An 18,595-nucleotide genomic window follows, 5' to 3' on the forward strand; every position below is an offset into this window, starting at 1 on the left:
CTTTTAAGACACTGCATCTGTGTAAGAGATCTGGAAGCAGAAAGGCAAAAACCAATAATCTTGTCTGCATCTGAGTGGGTGAGGGGCTTACAGAGGCTTAGTACTGTGTTCTGGGTGCTTCAGGAAACCTAGCACTTCAAAGACCAATAAAATTTGGGGCCAGACCAGAGGAGAGAGTACTAGGCCCTGTAAGCACTATGCACCACCAAATTTACACACAGGACACAACAGGCTCTTCTTATAGTGTTAGAACTTAATTCAGTAGTTCAATTTCCTATTTAATTTCTGCCATACACTAAGAAGGGATGAAGGAACTCACCAATTCCTCTCTCCCAGGTATTGTTCACAGCATTTCTTTAGGAACAGGTAAGGGGGGTGAGATGGGAGTGGAAGCAGCTTAGCAACCCCTAGTTTTAGCACCTTGAAAGAGGCCTGATAGCTGCTGCATTCCTAGGGAGATTTACAGGCCTCCACAAACCGCAGTAGTTGATTAAGTTGGCTTATCCAGCACAAGAGCGCAATTCTGCTTTGTTGCTCTTCTAATTTGAACTGCAGAGATGTCTGGGTTCTGACTCAACTGACCGGAAAACACAAATTAAAAGGAAAGAAAACTTCCTGCTGTGTGTGCCAGACACGCTCTAGGTCCTCGGCAACACCAGCAGGTTAGTGAGCAGCCACTTCCATAAGAGAGCAGGTGTCCTAGGGTCCAATTGTTCTGCTGCAGCCCTCACACGTCTGGCAGACTGGCCTGCACTTCCTGAGGATGCTGGGACTGGAGGGAAGTCTCCACTGACCACTCCCACACCTACACTCTAAGATACTAGGGCAGATTAGTATTTTATGAGATCTCTATTACCCCAAAGCATATTTAAAAGTTATATCCTTTTACAAAGACTTGCAACTCCAGGGCATTTCCCTTGGTTTATTCTGTGTGGGATTTTCAAAAATTTAAACATAGAACCTAACTTTGGTGACATCTCAACTAAAATAAAATACAGAAGGCTAAATAGGGAGAATCCAGTGTAATTCACTTCTAAATCCATAGTAACGTAATTTAATACTGTAAAATTGTTTCCTATCACAGACACAACAAATAATTCCCAAGAATTAGCCCTTGACAGCTACTTTAAATCAACATGACTGAGTCTATGATTCACTTAAACTGGATAAAAACTACACATACTGAAATAGTCCTAATTTCAAATTTAAATCTATAGGATATATTTTCCTTATTTAAACCTGTGCAATTTCTTTATTGAGACTAACATACATAACAAACCTGAGTAGTCACTTTCACAAAACGTGATTTGTGCTAGAAAGCGTTGTATGCTGCCTTCTAGATCACAGGCCTGACCGGCCCATGAAGAAGCCACTTTATCGTCTAATAAGTAAAACACTCTAGAGAGCCCAAATTCCTGGCTTACAACTATCTGTACAGCTGGTGGAAAAAGCAGGAAGGGACATGCTTTCCAAGTCCAGAACTTAGGCCACAAGAGCGAGAGCAGCCTGTCCTCTGGCTGCAACACCCAGTAAGCGACATGACAGCGCTGTCCAATCAACTGAGAGTTGGATGCTGAGGACAAGTAGTCTCTGAGGCCGGCGGGAAAGGAGGCTGCCAGTAAAACAAGTTAGGATATACATAAGCTGCTAGCTTCTGGGTCTCTTTTCCAAGCTCCACAAGCATTCAGTGTGACCTGTCTGTACAAAGACAGAGACTACTCCAGTACAGTGTGCTGGCCACAGCTGGGAAGGACTCCCAGCTCCTCCATGTTGCCCACCTGACTGTCCCACTCTATATACAATACATTCACCACAAAAAAATTAAAAAATAATAAAAATAATAATAAAAAAGGCAACATGAAACTTCTGTAAACTGGACCCAGCTCCAAAAACATTAATACTACAAGTAGTCCCTTCCCCAAATATATACCTGAGATTAGCTGCTCATGAAAGTTTAAAAGCACCAGTCCAGCCTTAAATGTACCCTCCACCCAAGTTTAAAGTGATTTTTCCCTGAACAAAAGTCTTGGGATTAGGAGAAGCCAGCAAGAATTCCAGGTACACTTGCTCTTGTTAAGTTTGTCAGCTGTGCAGATGACCACAGCTACAGGCCTGTCACTCATCTGAAGAGTGTGCACCTAAGGCCTATGCAGTTCAGCTCTGAAGATGGCTTGACTCAAAGCAAAGAGGTGGAGCAGGATGACAGACAGAGATGTACAACAGTCATTATTCCTCCAATCCTCCAGGCCGGCCTTCTGTCTTCACGTGCAGCCGTCCATTTCCTTGGGGCTTAGCTCCTCCCTGGACTAGCTCTGAAAGTACAAAAAATTTTTTTAATTACATCAATTTCCTAGCCTAAAAGTAACTGAGTATGTAAAAAACAACCCACACAGGCTTGTGGGGGCAATAGTTTTTTACCCTCAGAAGCTAGTCTGAGTTTTGAAGCTCCAATCTGGACCCAGGCCCCAGTGCTTAGTAACTGGAAAGAAAGAAACAAATACCCAGTATAGTTGTGCACATCTGTAAACCTAGCACTTGGGAGGTGGAAGCAAGAGGGCCAGAGGTTTAGTCATACAGTTAATTTAAAGTGGCTGAGGCCACAGTGAGATTCTGCCTAAAAAACAAAAACCAAAACCCCATGAATGCACTCAAAAGCTATGTGAAATTCAGGCATAACCAAAACCCTCAGGTGAGATCTATGAGCTCCTGAGCTGGATTCCCCAGGATCATAAAACTGAATGTACAAATATTCAGTCCCTACAAAAAACAACCCCTATACTCAGAAAAATAAGTCAGGTACAGGTTGAACATTCTTTTCCAATACTGAGGCCCCCAAATTTTTCTTTTAAGATAATGTCTCCTTTGGCCTGGAGAGAGAACTCATCGGTTAAGAGCATTGGTTGCTTTTCCAGAGCACCCAGGTTCAATTTCTAGCAAGCACATTGCAGTTCCTAAGTCTGTAACTCACCCTGTAGAGCAGGCCAGCCACAAACTTAATGAGTGAGATCTGCTGGCCTCTCTGGCTCTCCAGTCCTGGAATTAAAGGCGTGCACTACCACTTCCTGGTGAAATCCAACTCCATCCACCCACTCCCCAGCCACCAATCAGAGCCATGGCTGTCCTTGAACTCACAAGTGCTGGGATGTGCCACTAGGTGTGCACCAATGTCTAGAGAATCCAAAACTTTAAAAGCCTGGACACAGTGATAAAGTCACATTCTGCAGCATTTTGGCTCAGGTGTTCAGGTTAAGTTTATCAACTTGGAAAGTCTATGTCTATGCTAATATCCCAACATCTAGAAACCTGACACCCTGGGCCCTGGATACCCAACCTGCTTTTACTGCTTACACCTGTCAGGAGTTGGGAAATACTCTAGTTTTTAGTAATTCTTACCTGATCCAGAGGAAGTGTTGGGGCCTTATGTGGTGGCAACTGTTCTGGTGATGCTGCAGGTGCTGGGGTCTTTGGGAATAAGGACTGTGACTGGATTGGATGCATTTGCAATCTACAGCCAGAACAAGGCACAGGTAAGAGTTAATGAAGAACTACTAAGAGAACAGATACTTATCAAACAGATCACAGCCTAAACACAAGGGGCCAATCAACAAAACCCAGCACTAGGGAAAGTACCTGGAAAACTGGCCCAAACTAAGAAACAAGTCAAAGATATTAAAGATACAAAATATTTGTATACAGAGATTATATAGACACCACAACCAAATGAAAATAAATAATCGAGCCTTGACTAGATTCTGGAGCAGAAAGAAATCAAAACAGAAGGAAGTGAATCTCTGAAAGACATCCCAGGGCCACAGAGGGAATTTAAGGATGTGGTAGTGACCGCCAGGCATGAGGCTGTTTGAGTTCCACACCAGATTGGGCTACCCAGCAAAATCCTGTCTCAAACAGACAAAGACAATCACAAACAAGTCAAAAGTGGGTAGAGATTTTGATGTAAGAAGATGGAGCAGCAGTAGTGGGGCGCTCACCAGCTTTTGAATGGAATGGTTTGGTGATTAGGCTTTCTATCTTTTTTTTTTTTTTTCTTTAACTTTCAGTCTTTTGAGACAAGGCCTCTCTGTGTAGCCTTGGCTGTCCTATAATCCCTCTGTAGACTAGGCTGTCCTCTAACTCACAGAGATCCACCTGCCTCTACACCCTGAGTACTGGGATTAAAGGTGTGTGCCACCATGCCTGGCTAGACAGTTATATGTAGTTCAGCTGGACATTGTAAAGTGATAACCTCAAACTCTTTCCTCTCCTTAAAAAAAGGACAGGGTCTTATTTATGTAGCCCTGGCTGACCTCAAATTCACAGCCTGCCTGCCTGCCTGCCTGGGTTAGAGCTGTGCACTAAGATACCTGGCTGACCTTGTCTGACTTCTAAGTGCTAGGATTATAGGTTTGAATCCACAGCCAGGCTTATCTTTTATACTGTGAACTTGTTTTCTTGCTTTTTTCCTGTGAACTACTAATTTGGATATCAGGTAGATCATTTTATTATGTGTAGCCACCCCCCCATCTTTTGGGTGGTGCTATCAATGGGAACAAGTACCCCATGTGGGCTGGTGCTCTGAAACCCCAATACACCCCACCTCTAATAAATTAATTTTTGTTGTTGTTTTTTCTTTTGGTTTTTAAGGACAGGGTTTCTCTGTGTAACAGCACAGGCTGTCCAGGAACTCCATCTATACAGACCAGGCTGCTCTGAGGTCCGCCTAAAGGCATTAAAGGCGTGAACAACCACATTTAATAGGTTTCTTTTTTTTTTTTTTTTTTTTTTTTGTTCTTTTTTTGGAGCTGGGGACCAAACCCAGGGCTTTGTGCTTCCTAGGCAAGCGCTCTACCACTGGAGCTAAATCCCCAACCCCATTTAATAGGTTTCTTAAAGGCATCACCACTAACTCTCACGAGAACATTTGATTTATTACAACTTTTTTTTAGAAAATTCAGCAATAGGGGAAGAATGAGACAAGCACACCTTTAGCCATACAGATTCAGGCTTCCCAAAAGCAGACCCTCTTTTACTTCGGTCAGAAATGAGTCAACTAGGCAACAATGCTGACCAGCCTCTGCCCACAGCTTTCAAACTGTAGTTATTAAGTGTGCAATATCAGTATCTTTCCTGACAGGCCAGGCACAGTGGTACACACTTAATAGTCCCAGTACTTAGGAAACTAAAGCGGAATGGTTCCTCAGAGTTTGAGGCCAGCAGGGGCTACACTGTGAGCCCTGATTTCAAAGATAAACAACCACCCCAATATTTTCTATTTTTTAAAATTAACATAAAAATATAATAATTTAAATACTAATTCACAGAGGTACTTATCTACAACCATAAACATAAACAAAAACCAGTCCAAATGTTGATTCATTTTTACCAGGGGAAGAAAATGGCAAAGACAATTGTCTAGGTCCCCGTCAAGTCTGTAATTCACATGTTTCTTGATATTGTTCAATCGATTTATCTTGATTCCTAAAGCTATTGTTATTTTCTCAGAGAAACCTAATGCAACCTTACCCTGGCGGTCTGTGTGCATCTTGAAATGAGCTTCTTAGTCCGCTTCCAGTGCCAGTCTGCTCCATCATCGCAGCCTGAAAGTGACCTAAGCCCTCTTCCTGACAGCAGTAGAGGGGACCCTCTGGAGAGAGGCCATTGGGCTGGGTAGCCACTGGATGGGGAGGTGGATGGGCAGGCACAGGGGATGCATATGCCCTGGGCTGAAAATGACTGGCTGACCGCTGAGGAGTGTACGGAGACCCTGTCTGCAGCATCACACTGTGGGGTGGGAAAGCGGATGAACCAAAAGTCATCCCTGAACTCAGAGGTGGTGGTGGGGCTCCATAGAGATAGTCATTGGTGGACAGTGAGCTCTGACGCTTGGTAGCTGCATTATGGTTGTCCAGATCTAAAAATTCTTTGGGACTCTCTGGCCTCTCCATAGATTCATCCATCTTTTCTTCTTCTGGACCAGAATTGTGTCCATCAGGTGGAACAACTTTAGCAGCCACTGCATCCATTTGAGTTGGTGAAGTTAAGGCAGCATTTAGTGTCTCACAACCTTGCAGACTAGACAAGGCATTCTTATCTGAGAAGAGGGGACGTGGAGGGTGATTTCCTGGGGGTCCACTTGGGCTTCTCTGGGAAGGGAGAGATCTCTGCCAATCAGAAAAGCCCTGTGGACATGTATAATAAGGAGTCCGCTGATAGGGGTGGTAGGAAGGCTGAGAAGAAGGCTGGTAGGAATATCTCATTCCCTGTTGGGGGCGGTACCGGGGAAAGAGTCCAGGATGGGGACCGTTAGCCTGGAAACCCCTGGGAGAGAAGGACTGAGGCTGTGATCCTGGGGACTTTGCTCCCATCATAGAGCCCAAGCCTTGCAAGCTTGAACTCATAGGGTAATGTGTAGCTGAGTTAGAGTATTCTATGCCAGGCATGTATAAGGGAGAAAACTGGTTCACAGTGCCTGCCATCAAATTGGGATCTGTGCAAGGAGGTGTAGTTGCATTCTGTCCTGTACATGGAACGGTTTCTTGCAATGTTTTACCCCTGGGGCAGAGTGGCTTTTCTGAACCGCTACCACCAAGGCCCTTCCCCTCTGATCTACAGGGAGATGCCTCATCAACAACCCCATTTTCAGGTAGATTCCCTCTTTCTGTCACTATGGCGAGGTCTCTGCCACCATGGAGCGCTCCTTGCACAGCTGGGCTGTTGTAGCTATTGTCCAAAGGCCAAGGGTTTTTATTCTTTGATGCTTTGTAAGTGTCTGCAGAGTCTGAAGCATCACTTTTGAGTTGGGAGTCCTCTGTTTCCCTTTCATGTGGTGAACTTTGCCTGGTACAGCTGGCTGACAAGGGAGGTGCTGGGTGAGGTAGCTGTTTGAGGTATAGCCCTTCTGAAGAACAAATGCTTGCTGCTTTCTCCTCAAGTCCAGGCACAGGCTCTGCTGGGGGAGAACAGAACAGTAGTAACTTGACGCTGAAATGGCAACATCAAGGAATAGAGTAATGGAGGACCTTGGCAAGCAGCCAGATGAACTGGGTCAAGGCTGAGATAAACCTCAGCTGAAACTGTGACGCTGTGAGTCTCTGAAAGGTGCAATGGTTTGAAGGTCTGCACATTCTTTTGTAGGCAGAACACTGCACACATCTAAGCTACAAACAAACAAACAAACAAACAAAAAAAGGATACATCTGGGTCTCTCCTGTGTTGTCCCACTCACATTAGAAAGAGGCCAAGAGATAACCCATAATTCCAGACTCCCAGGTAGAGGAATCTGATATGTGGAAGAGAATGTGGTCCTTTCCCAGGAAAAAATAAAATAAAATGCTTAAGCTCTAATATCAATTTCATGTGGAATTTTTATCATCTTCCCTAAAAGTTCAAGTGAGTCAGATCCCTAGCAAAGTATTAAACAAAATCAGATACTAAGCATACACACAAGAAAGGATTCCTTTCTGTTTTTCAAGTTTTATCTTTATGGCCTTTAAACAACACTGCTGAAAAACTGTTAGAATTCATTAGAATTCAACCATTAGAATTCATTGTTCTCCACAGTTATGTTCAAGGCATGATTAAGAAATAATTAAAACAATGAAAACATTTCATAACAATCACTTTCAAGACTGTCATGGTCACAGTGTACTATGAGGTGCTCCATCTAAGACGACAGTGCTGAGGCTAGACAGACGGTTCAGGGTTCAGAGTGCTCACTGCTTTTGCAGAGGACCTGGATTCAGTTCTAGTACTCAGATGGCAGCTCATAACAACCTGTGACTTCTGCTCCACGTAATCTGATGCCCTCTTTCGACCTCTACAGGCCATCGCATGCTCACACACAGACACAGACACAGACACAGACACAGACACAGACACACACACACACACACACACACACACACACACACACGGAGCACACAGTAACAAAGTAACAAAGGAGTGACAAAGGCTCACAACTTACACATGAACTACACAAAGAACATGCATGATGTTGCTCTCCTGTATGGACTCAAACTAAGCATTAGTTTCTCACTATTGAACAGCAAACCACTGTGCCCTCAATTTTTCAACTTTAAACAAAGATGCTGGGTAGAGGATTAGGAACAACAGCCTTACAGGGCTATCAGTCGCAGATTTTCTGAATTATTCTGAAAAAGTGTAACTTTTTCTTCTATCTCTTCTCTTCTTTTTCCAAAGATAGGGCTTCTGTGTAATAGACCCAGCTGTCCTAGAAGTCACTTTGTAGAGATCTACCCTCCTCTGCCTCCCAAGGGCTGGAATTAAAGGTACCCACTTGGAAAAGCCACCACAGCTCTTTTATCTCTTCTCTAAACACACTTTTAAGATCCCCACCCCCAACATTTAGGGCTCTCTTAACTCTCTAAAGCCTCCCTCCTCACAGCATTGCCACTATTGCCATGTGTTTGACAGTTTCTATCCCAGATTAAATGACATGGTTTTCCTTCTCTATTCTTCTCCTTTGGATAGCAGCTGACGCTTAACAGCTAGGTTGTTCTGTGGTTTTTCTTTTAAACTATAAAATTATTCTTGAACTCAAAATGAAATACCACACAGACACACAGATACACACACACACACACACACACACACACACACACACACACAGAGGAGGGGCATGGTGTTAAGAGCCAATGATCCCAGCACTTGGGAGGCAGAGGCATGAGGGACCACGAATGAGCTTGATATGCAGAAAGAGCCCAGACCAGGGCAATCAGGATGGCTCTTCTGGTAAAGGCACTTGCTGCCAAACCTGAAAATCTGAATACAGTCCCCAAGACTTACACAGTAGAGAAAACCAACTCTCTACAAGGTATACTCTGACTCCCCACAAACACCCTCCTCCAATTAAAAACAAACAAAACAAACCTAAGAATATTGGTAACAGCTTGTGCAAAGGCTAATTACTCTACATAATTAAATGAGTTTACATAAAAACATCTCAAAAAGAGGCTGGGAGGGGTTGGGGATTTAGCTCAGTGGTAGAGCGCTTGCCTAGGAAGCGCAAGGCCCTGGGTTTGGTCCTCAGCTGGGGGGGGGGGGGGGGCTGGGCATGGTGGACACCCCTCAGAAGTAGAGGTATGGAGAATCTTGTTTGAAGCTGGTCTGCTCTTCTATAAAGGACCCAGAGTCAGAGCGATTCTTTCTTAAAAACCAACCAAGCAAAACAAAAGAAACAACAACAAAACAAACCTAAAAGTGTTTCTCAAATGTAAGTGCCTTTTAGCCGTATGTAATCCATGTAAATTCATGAATTGTTTTTGATATCTCTATACCTAAAAGGACTTCAGTTATTCGGAACTTGAATAGTTTATGGGAAAGGCTTGACATCACTTTATATGTTATCTCCATATTCTACATGAAAAGACAAAAGTCAGGGGAAAAAAATCCAAAGACACTGTAAGTTACCTCGGTCACCTTCAGGCTCTTGTGTCTCGCTGATCTCCTGTGTACTCCCAGGGTTGTCTAGCGCAGGCTTGGGCGCTGACACACATACTGATGCAGAATGAGCTACCTGCGGAAAGGGACCAGGTAACTGGGGAGGAGTGGGCTGGCGGGGGTGGTAAGGCACACCCGGGGGACAGACTCGGGAGGAGAGCTGCTGCATGGCAATCATCTCAGGGCTGTCCATCATGGATTCCCCTCCTTGTGCCCCCCGCAGGGCCTGGGAGGGTCCTCTGAACCGAGGACTTGGTGCTGGAGTTGGAGGAGGCTGCAATCGATGTCCAGCAGACTTACAGGGTGGCTGCATATACCCCGAGGAAGGAACTCCGGGAGGTAGAAAGCTTGATTGTTTAGTCCACTGGTTTGGTGGAATAGGTTGTCTCATCACTCGGCCATCCATCATATGACCAAGGGCATGAGGGTGGTGAGAGGCTCCTGGCCCCACGTGGGGCTTCTCATCTGGCCCCAATCGTCCAGGGTTTGTAGTACCATGGTTCCCATTCCAAACAGCAGGGTGTACTCGATTCAGATACTTGTATGAGTGATAAATGTGACTGGGAGGAATTTCAGAGCTTTCAGGAAAGTCTGGTGGTCGGGCTGGAGTCCCACCATGCCGAGAAGGAATAAATCCTGCCTGGAATGGAGCTGGTGGATATATGTTTCCATCTTGACTGTTACAATTCATCTGCCCAAGCTGCAAGGATGGGACATGTGATCCCATATTGGAAAGGTGTGTCAGCCCCCCACACATCTTCTCTTCTGGAGCACTGAGCCGGGATCCTCGGTGGTTACTAATTCCAACTGGAGCCTGACAACACAAAAGGAGAGAAGAGTGAACCACAGAACAAAACAGACACGTAAGAGGCTCTCTCCCAATACTGCTGCAGGACTTTCCCAGCTGTCTTTTTGCAGACTGCTTACCTGTATAGCAAAGGGCGGGTGCTGCAAGGGCTCTCCTGGAGGCACCTCTGGGATTCGAGAGGAGCCATGTAAGTTGGTGGGATCTGATCCTTGTAGAGAGCCAAATGTTCCTGATGCTGCTGGCCTCTGAAAGCAGTAAGTAAAGCAGAAAGGGGGTGAGGGAAGAATCATCAAAGAAACAAGGGATCCCCTAAGGATTGCTATTAATATATTAATATGCACCATGGCCAGGAACAGCCTCCAATTCCAAAGCAGCTTCTCTCTCCAAGAAAAAGACTAGTTGTTCTCTTACTGTTTCAAAACAAAACAAAACAAAACAAAACACAAAATAACCTTCCCCACTACAATTAGAGCAATTTTAAGCAATCTCTATATTATTCACTTATACATGTTTAACATAGGGTCTCATGAAGCCAGGCTGGCCTCAACCTTATTGTGTAACTGAGCTTAATCCTTCTGTCTTGTCTGACTATCTGTCTGTCTCCCCCTCTCCCTCTCTGTTTTTCGAGACAGGGTTTCTCTGTGTCTGCTTCCCTAGTGCTGGGATTAAAGGCCTGTCTGACCCACTAGCCTGTCTCCATCTCTTCCGTGCTAACATCACAGGTGTGCAACCACAACACTCACTGTTTGCTGTGCTGGGATCAAACACGTTTTCATATATGCTAGGTAAGGATTCTACCACCTGAGCTGCATCCCCAACTCTTTCTAACAACATCTCAACAGTCTAAACATAATATGGAGTTTATGTTCTGTGCTTCATATCTTTTATGCTTCTTTTTGAGATCGAGCTCTATGTGGCCCAAAGATAGCCTCGCTGGACTCAAGTGATCCTCAAAACGTAGCCTTCCAAAGTAGCCAGGAATACTGATAAGAACCCTATCATCAGACCTTTCTAATTTCAAGTTTTGCTCACTTTGGGAACACACGATTCAAAGGACTAAGAGAAAAGAGGGTCTAAATGAAGAGAGAATAGCATAGGGCTAGGGTATACGATAGAAAAACCATCTCATTTGTGAGGTAGAGACAAGAGGACCAAAAGTTCAAGGCCAGTCAAAACCTCTACTACATATAGCAAGTCTGAAGTCATCTTGTGTTAGATGAGACCCTGCCTCTAAAACTAAAACCAAACCAAAATAAACTATCAATGGCAGTGGTTTTCAACCTGCAGGTCATTAAATCTCTAAGGGGTCACCTAGGACCACCTATCTGCCTAATCAGACATTTACACTAAGATTCATAACAGCAGAATTCATACAGTTATGAAACAGCAATGAAAATAATGTTGGGGGTCATTACAACATGAGATTAAAGGTATTAAAGGGATGCAGCATTAGGAAGGTTGAGAATCACTTCTCTATGATTATCTGAAGATTGTAAGTTACTAGCCTTTAGATTCCTATAAATGCAGTGTCTTGGAGACATTGCCTTAGAAGGTGAGTTTTTCTTACCATCTGGTTTAAAGGGGGTGCCTGGCTAGGCACCCTACTATAGTGCAGGGGGTGGAAAAAGCCTCGGCCATTTGATGTGCCCACCTCTGGAGGGAGTTGTATAGAACTGCTACTCTGATCATCCCCTGAGGAGGCAGCTCGGCGTGCCGGAGGCAATGATTTTCCTCCATTTTCCACTGGTGGCTGTTTCCTGCTGGACCCTTCTGTGTCTCTGGAGCGTGTCCAAACATGGCTTCCACTACTTCGACCAGCCCGACTCCTCCTTTTTTCCCGTTTTTCATCCTCTCTGATCCAAAATTCTTCATCTGTGTCTCCATCTTCACCAGGAAAATGTTTTGTCATGGCCCGATGGAAACAACGCTCTAAATTTTCAGACATCTTGGTATATTCTAGAAGGAAGACAAGAAGACTGACCACCAGGGTACATTCTTTATTGGACACAAAAGACAATTATGGAAAATAAGGAACACTATACTCTTCTGAGTTTAATTTACCTCTGGAAAATATTACATTGCAAATCTATAGATACAATATGAAGATCTGGTTTCTGTAAGTGTTCTGCCCAAGGCTGTATGGCTGTGACACATATTAACTATACTATGTTATTTCAAATTAGTGGAATTTTAACTCTTTAGGCTAAGTTACTGAAACTATTACACGCTATAATTGAAATTGCTTTGTTTTACAGGCTGTAGCATTTTTGTATCGATGCATTAACCATTAGGAAGCTATAGCATGGTTTAAGGGGAGCAGCCCAGGACATTGCTCAGTGGTAACCCTGCTTGCTGAGCATCCAAGAGGCATGAGATCCCATCTTCTATGTAAACAGAATGACATGAGTTCACGGTGGATTTGATCCTGTCTGTGGTAAGGAGGCCCAGTACAACACAGACAGACCTCTCTCTGCTAGACTGTTTATCCGTAAGGGTGAATGAGAACTCAGTATATATTTTGTCTGTAGGCCTAAGGCAAAATAGGAAACCAGCAAGGTGGCACACCAGAGATTCTAATACTTGGTGAGACAAAAATTCAAGTTAGGGCAGGAGAAGTAATTCAGATTAACTGTTGCTCTTACAAAGGACCTGGGCTTTCCAACACTTGGTAGCTGACAATTATGATATATAATTCCAAGATCTAGAGGATCCAACAGTGGGTAGCAGGCACAATAAAACACTCATACACATTTTTTTAATCCAAGATAAATTTGACTACAGAGATTCTATCTCAATAGTAAAATCTGAAGGACAAAATATATTGTGTAGAGAGCATTTCATCTCCACTGTAACAGTGCAAAAGACATGTCCAGCAAGAAGGCCCTCAAGCCACCTACCACTACTGTCCCCATTGTACTTTCGGCAATTTCTGAACATGGTCTTCATGTCATTTACAAATTCCTCCTTGGTACAATATAAACCTCCATTTAATTTCTTCTCCATGCTTGAAATATCCATGGGGATCTAAACAGAACACACAACACTGTTTAAGTGGCATAGTGACTTTAATCCTAGCATTGGAACTCAAGGGGACTGACACGAGTTTGAAGCTAGCTTGTGCCTCCTTCATACACAGTGACTTCCAGGCTAGTCTGGGTAACAGAGTGAAGCCTTATCTCAAAACAAGATAAAACCAATTAACTACACGCTCCCTCCAATCACTTTCTGTAAGGAAGAGTAGTGGCCTTTTAGCTCTCCAAGAGTCTGGTACAGTTGAGAGAACTAGCACACATTTTTAATCCCACAACTCAGGAGACGGGCAGGCAGCAAATCTTTCTGAGTCTGAAGGCAGTCTGGTCTACATAGTGAGTTCCAGATTACCCAAGACGACATGGTGTCCTGTCACAAAACAAAACCTAACAACACATACACACATGCATGTGTACATGTATGTACGTGTGTCTGTCTGTCTCCTGGATAGTAAGGAAGCAGAAAAGCAAGAGGGGGAAAAAAAAAATTAACTTGTTATAGAACAGTGAGTTTGACTAGCTTGTCCTTCTCTGAGCTAGTAATGTGGCTTTATGAGGCTGTAGAGCATTAGGAGGTTGGGCTTAGCTGGAGGAGTGAGTTAAAGTGTGGTGGGGCCTTAAGAGTTATACCATGAGCCACTTCCAGTCCTAAGTTCTTGTTGGCCACCAAGATGTAAAAAAGTTTCTACCACCACAGAGCTGCCTGTTACCATCAGTACTTAGTCAATATGATGGAAAAATAAAATCCAAGCAAGATACAGATGCTTAAGTACAATTTAAAAGATACCTTAATAATCTGGTAATAGTTGGGGGCATAAGATTCATCCACAGGTTCCAAGAAGGGCCAGGAATCCTTGTGAGCCTTCACCACATCTAGAACTGAAAACCACAAAGGAGAATATAACTGATACATTCCTATGCAAAGATGTTCATCAGGAACACCACAGCTGAGAATGGAACTAACCTTTATACATGGCTGTGAAATCGTCATCCAGTTCAAAGCTGTGAAAACACAAAACACAAAATTAGTTTAGCTGGGACCACCATTTTCCCTTAGATTTTTTTAGTTCAAATACAGATTGAGCAGTACTTTTTACTCTTCATAAGTCCAAACACTGATCCCACCTCACTGGAAACATAAGGATGGGAGATGGTGACCGTAGCAAAAAGAGGACTATGATTCCCTACAGTGAATTCCACCTATAATGACAGACTGGCTTAAACGATCCAGAACTTTATTATGACTTTGTAACTATTAATATAATATAAAATATTAACTATTTTTATGAAGTTAGGGTATTGTTATATAGTCTAGGCTGACTCAAATTTCAGATTCTGCCTCAGTCTCTACAGAGCTGGGGTTATTGCCATGCCTGGCTGGAAACATGGAAATAATTGTTTTGGGGTTTTTTTTTTGTTCTTTTTTGAGATGAGCCCTACCTGTCCTGGAATAAACTATCTACAGCAGGTTGGCCTAGAACTCACAGAGTGAGTGATGAGATTCAAAGCGTGCACTTTCCTTTTTTTTTTGGTTCTTTTTTTCGGAGCTGGGGACCGAACCCAGGGCCTTGCGCTTCCTAGGCAAGCGCTCTACCACTGAGCTAAATCCCCAACCCCCACTTTCCTTTTTAAACCTTGATTTCCCCTGCCATGGTTCTATTCCGGCATGCCTTCATGCCTTGCTGGTACTTTGTGCAATAGCCAAGGTAACTATTTTAAAAAGTGAAATACTTACTAAACATGGTGGTATACTTTTGTAATCCGAGCACTGAGGAAGCTGAGGGAGCGAGATGGTAAGTCCTAGAGTCTTAGGGCTAGAGCTCTGTCTTACATGCAAATGAAAGTACTGGGGTTCAATACCTAGCACTGCCAAACGTAAAATGCACTTCCAATAAACAATGTCCCATTAATAGTCAATTCTGATGTCACTGAGATGTTGGGACATTAAGAACCATCTTTTCCTGTGCCAGCAGGGTTCTACAAGGAGGGAAGAGACTCACTTAAAGGGTATGTATGTACACGCTGCATTTGAGTCAGGTCTGGTTTTTAAGGTCTACCACTAGCACTTGCTATGCTTTCTTAGCATCGAAGCCATTGTCTCCCAAACAGGCCTTTCTGTTACAAGGATTAAATGAGAGATGTAATTTTGAAAAAAAATTTATTTAATTTCTATGAGTACACTGTTGGTGTCTTCAGACAACCAAAGAGGGCATCAGATCCCATTATAGAGGGTAGTGAGCCACCATGTGGTTGCTGAGATTTGAACTCAGGACCTCTGGAAGAGCAGTCAGTGCTCTTAACCACTGAGCCATCTCTCCAGCCCGAGAGATTTAACTTTTTAAAACTAAGAATTTTATTTTTAACCATGTGTATGTGTCAGATGCCCCTAGAGCTAAAGGTACTTGTGAGTTGCCACATGAGTGCTAAGAATCAAACTCCAGTACTAGAAAGTTTTAAATGTTGGGGCTTTTGGTTTTTCAAGACAGTGTTTCTCTGTGTAGTTTGAACTGTCCTAGAATTAGCTCTATAGACCAGAGATGACTTCAAACTCACAGAGATCCACCTGACCACTGCCTAGCTTGATGCATTTTACAAATTATGCTTGTTTATTGTGTGTGTACTCCTGAGCCGTCATGGCCCATGTATCAGAGGACAGTTTGCAGTAGTCCTTTCTCTACACCATGTAGATCCAGGATACAACTCGGGTCATCAGGCTCTGCAGCAAGAGAGAGGCACATAGGTGGCCAGCTGCTATTGCTGCTGTTACTAAATACTCACATGTCCTTGGTCTTCTTTCCTTCCCTCATGGGAGAATTCAGGTCCAAATGGGAAAGTTCTGGGGGTAGCTCCTTGCCTTGAGCCAATAGCCACGCTCGTTCTTCCCTGAGCTTTCTCCTCTTAGCTCGATCTACAATCAACACACAAACATAATCCTAGTGAGCATCTGTACTTGCTGCTCCCTGGGACTTCTGTGAGCACACCCTCAGTCATACACCAAGTTATACACATGGACTTCTGTGAGCACACCATCAGTTATACACCAAGTTATACACCTGGACTTCTGTAAGCGCACCCTCAGTTATACACCAAGTTATACACCTGGGACCTCTGTGAGCACACCATCAGTTATACACCAAGTTATACACCTGGGACTTCTGTGAGCGCACCATCAGTCATACACCTGGACTTCTGTGAGCACACCATCAGTCATACACCAAGTTATACACCTGGGACCTCTGTGAGCACACCATCAGTTATATACCAAGTTATACACCTGGGACCTCTGTGAGCACACCATCAGTTATACACCAAGTTATACACCTGGACTTCTGTGAGCACACCATCAGTCATACACTAAGTTATACACCTGGACTTCTGTGAGCACACCATCAGTTATACACCAAGTTATACACCTGGGACTTCTGTGAGCACATCATCAGTCATACACCAAGTTATATACCTGGGACTTCTGTGAGCACACCATCAGTTATACACCAAGCAACTTCATTTTATTGAAGTACCACATCAGACAGAATTTGTGACAATCTCAGTTAATGTCACTTTATCACTCAGAAGAGTCATGAAACTCTTCTGCTATGCCTCCCCCCCCCCCTTTTGAAGACAGGGCTTCATATACCCCAGGTTAGTCTCAGCCTTATTATATACCCAAGTCTTAAACTCTTGATTCTGGTCTGATCCTTCAAAAAAGAATAGCCGTTGTTTGTTATCATAAAATACCTAAAACAGAGCCTGATATAGAATGGGTACATAAAAATAATGTCATTTTGGGAGCTGGAAAGATGGCTCAGTGGTTAAGAGCATTGTTTGCTCTTCTAGACATCCTGGGTGTGCGGTCACACATATACTTAAGAGTGCTTGAGAGGCTGAGGCAGGAAGGTTGCTACAAATTCTAAGTCAACTTGGACCATATAATGAGACTGTATTAGATGCAGACACATACACACATGGGGCGAGGGGGTGTCTTATAAGTATTATTAATCTTACAAAAAAAGTCTTAGGGAGGGAGAAAGAGAAAGGGAGAAGGTTTGGGAGGGCACGCAGAGAGAAAACTTCAAAACACGTTCAGCTAGCAAATGCTATCACTGTCCAAGAAAGCAACTAAGGCTGCTATCCTTTGCTCTGTAAACCTATATATAAGCACTTGAAAGACAGAGACAGGGGGATCCCTGTGTGGTCTATGCTGTGGTATCCGTGTCAGTTATAGCTACAGTGAGATCCTATCTCTAACAAAAACAACCTATAAACAAAAGAAAAATCTTTACTATAGCAAGACTGCAGTTTGAGTGTCAAAAAGCTACCCGATACAGTAACATCAATGGCAACATTCTGATGCTATATGAAAGAAAGATCTGGGCTAGAGTTATAATTCAGTTTGATAAACTACTTGCATAGCACGTAGGAAGTCCTGGGCATGAAGCACCACATAATCTGAGTGGTGCTCCTCTGAAGGTAGAAACAGGAAGCTGTTCAAAGTGAGTTCAAGGCCAGCCTGAGGTACACACAACCCTGAACAAGAACTACCACCAACCCAAACCAACCAACCCAAACCAACCATTTCTTAGGTGTATACCACTGTATCTATGAAAATAGTTGCCAATGTCTTAATGCCCTTTCTTTAATTCTATCTAAAGTGTATAGGACACAGCAGAAATCCAAATAGAAAGTAGGGTACTGAAAGGCAAACTGAAAATGACAAATACAATTGGATTGTAAGAATGTAAAGAGAGCAAGACTGAATGAACTCAGATGAGTAACCATGACACAATACAAGACAAGACCTTTAAACAGAAGTGACCAGAGATGCTGAGATGAAGAATGATCTGGCCTTGTGTTCTCACCCTTGAACCAGGACATACCTTCCACTGCCTTGACCTTTTCCTCCAATTCCCGCTTTCTCTCCTCCTTTAACATCTGCTCTTGCTCCTTCTTCTGCACTGCAAGAAGGAGCTGTCGTTCTTCCTCCTCCTCCTTGCGCTTCTGTTTTTCTATCTTGGTGAGCATGGGTGTCTCCTGTAAGGGCCAAAAAGTGCACGGAGGTCAAAGAGACAACAATTGCAAGGCTTCTTCATTGAACTAAAAGCTAGTTTACAGATTCTAACATATACTAGTAGACAGAGGATCTATACCTCATATACAGACTGACTTTATTACCTGTGACTATGTGCATCAATGTATAGCATACACACATGAAAACATAATGGAGATACACTCCAGATCACCGAGGACTATGAGTTTAAGGAGAGCACAGGCTATCAAAAGACTCCTCAAAAAACCAAAACAA

General features: G+C 43.5%; 1 protein-coding gene across 3 annotated transcripts in view; it reads right to left on the bottom strand.

Annotated features, from left to right (window-relative positions):
• Positions 1-1,769: 1,769 nt before the first annotated feature.
• Positions 1,770-18,595, bottom strand: part of LOC116903327 (cat eye syndrome critical region protein 2 homolog) — a 112,453-nt gene continuing 95,627 nt past the window's right edge. For 2 of the 3 annotated variants that reach the window (XM_032905770.1, XM_032905768.1), the window contains 11 exons: positions 18,171-18,324; positions 16,072-16,201; positions 14,258-14,295; positions 14,081-14,172; positions 13,162-13,288; positions 11,832-12,220; positions 10,384-10,509; positions 9,427-10,270; positions 5,521-6,946; positions 3,394-3,505; positions 1,770-2,312 (listed from right to left, as the gene is read on the bottom strand). In XM_032905770.1, coding sequence (XP_032761661.1) covers positions 2,307-2,312; positions 3,394-3,505; positions 5,521-6,946; positions 9,427-10,270; positions 10,384-10,509; positions 11,832-12,220; positions 13,162-13,288; positions 14,081-14,172; positions 14,258-14,295; positions 16,072-16,201; positions 18,171-18,324 — 3,444 coding nt within the window. In that variant the 3' untranslated portion in view covers positions 1,770-2,306. The remainder of the gene's footprint in view (positions 2,313-3,393; positions 3,506-5,520; positions 6,947-9,426; positions 10,271-10,383; positions 10,510-11,831; positions 12,221-13,161; positions 13,289-14,080; positions 14,173-14,257; positions 14,296-16,071; positions 16,202-18,170; positions 18,325-18,595) is intronic. The other variant, XM_032905769.1, reaches the window with a different exon arrangement.

The sequence above is a fragment of the Rattus rattus genome, chromosome 6, assembly GCF_011064425.1.
Source record: "Rattus rattus isolate New Zealand chromosome 6, Rrattus_CSIRO_v1, whole genome shotgun sequence".
NCBI lineage: Eukaryota > Metazoa > Chordata > Mammalia > Rodentia > Muridae > Rattus > Rattus rattus.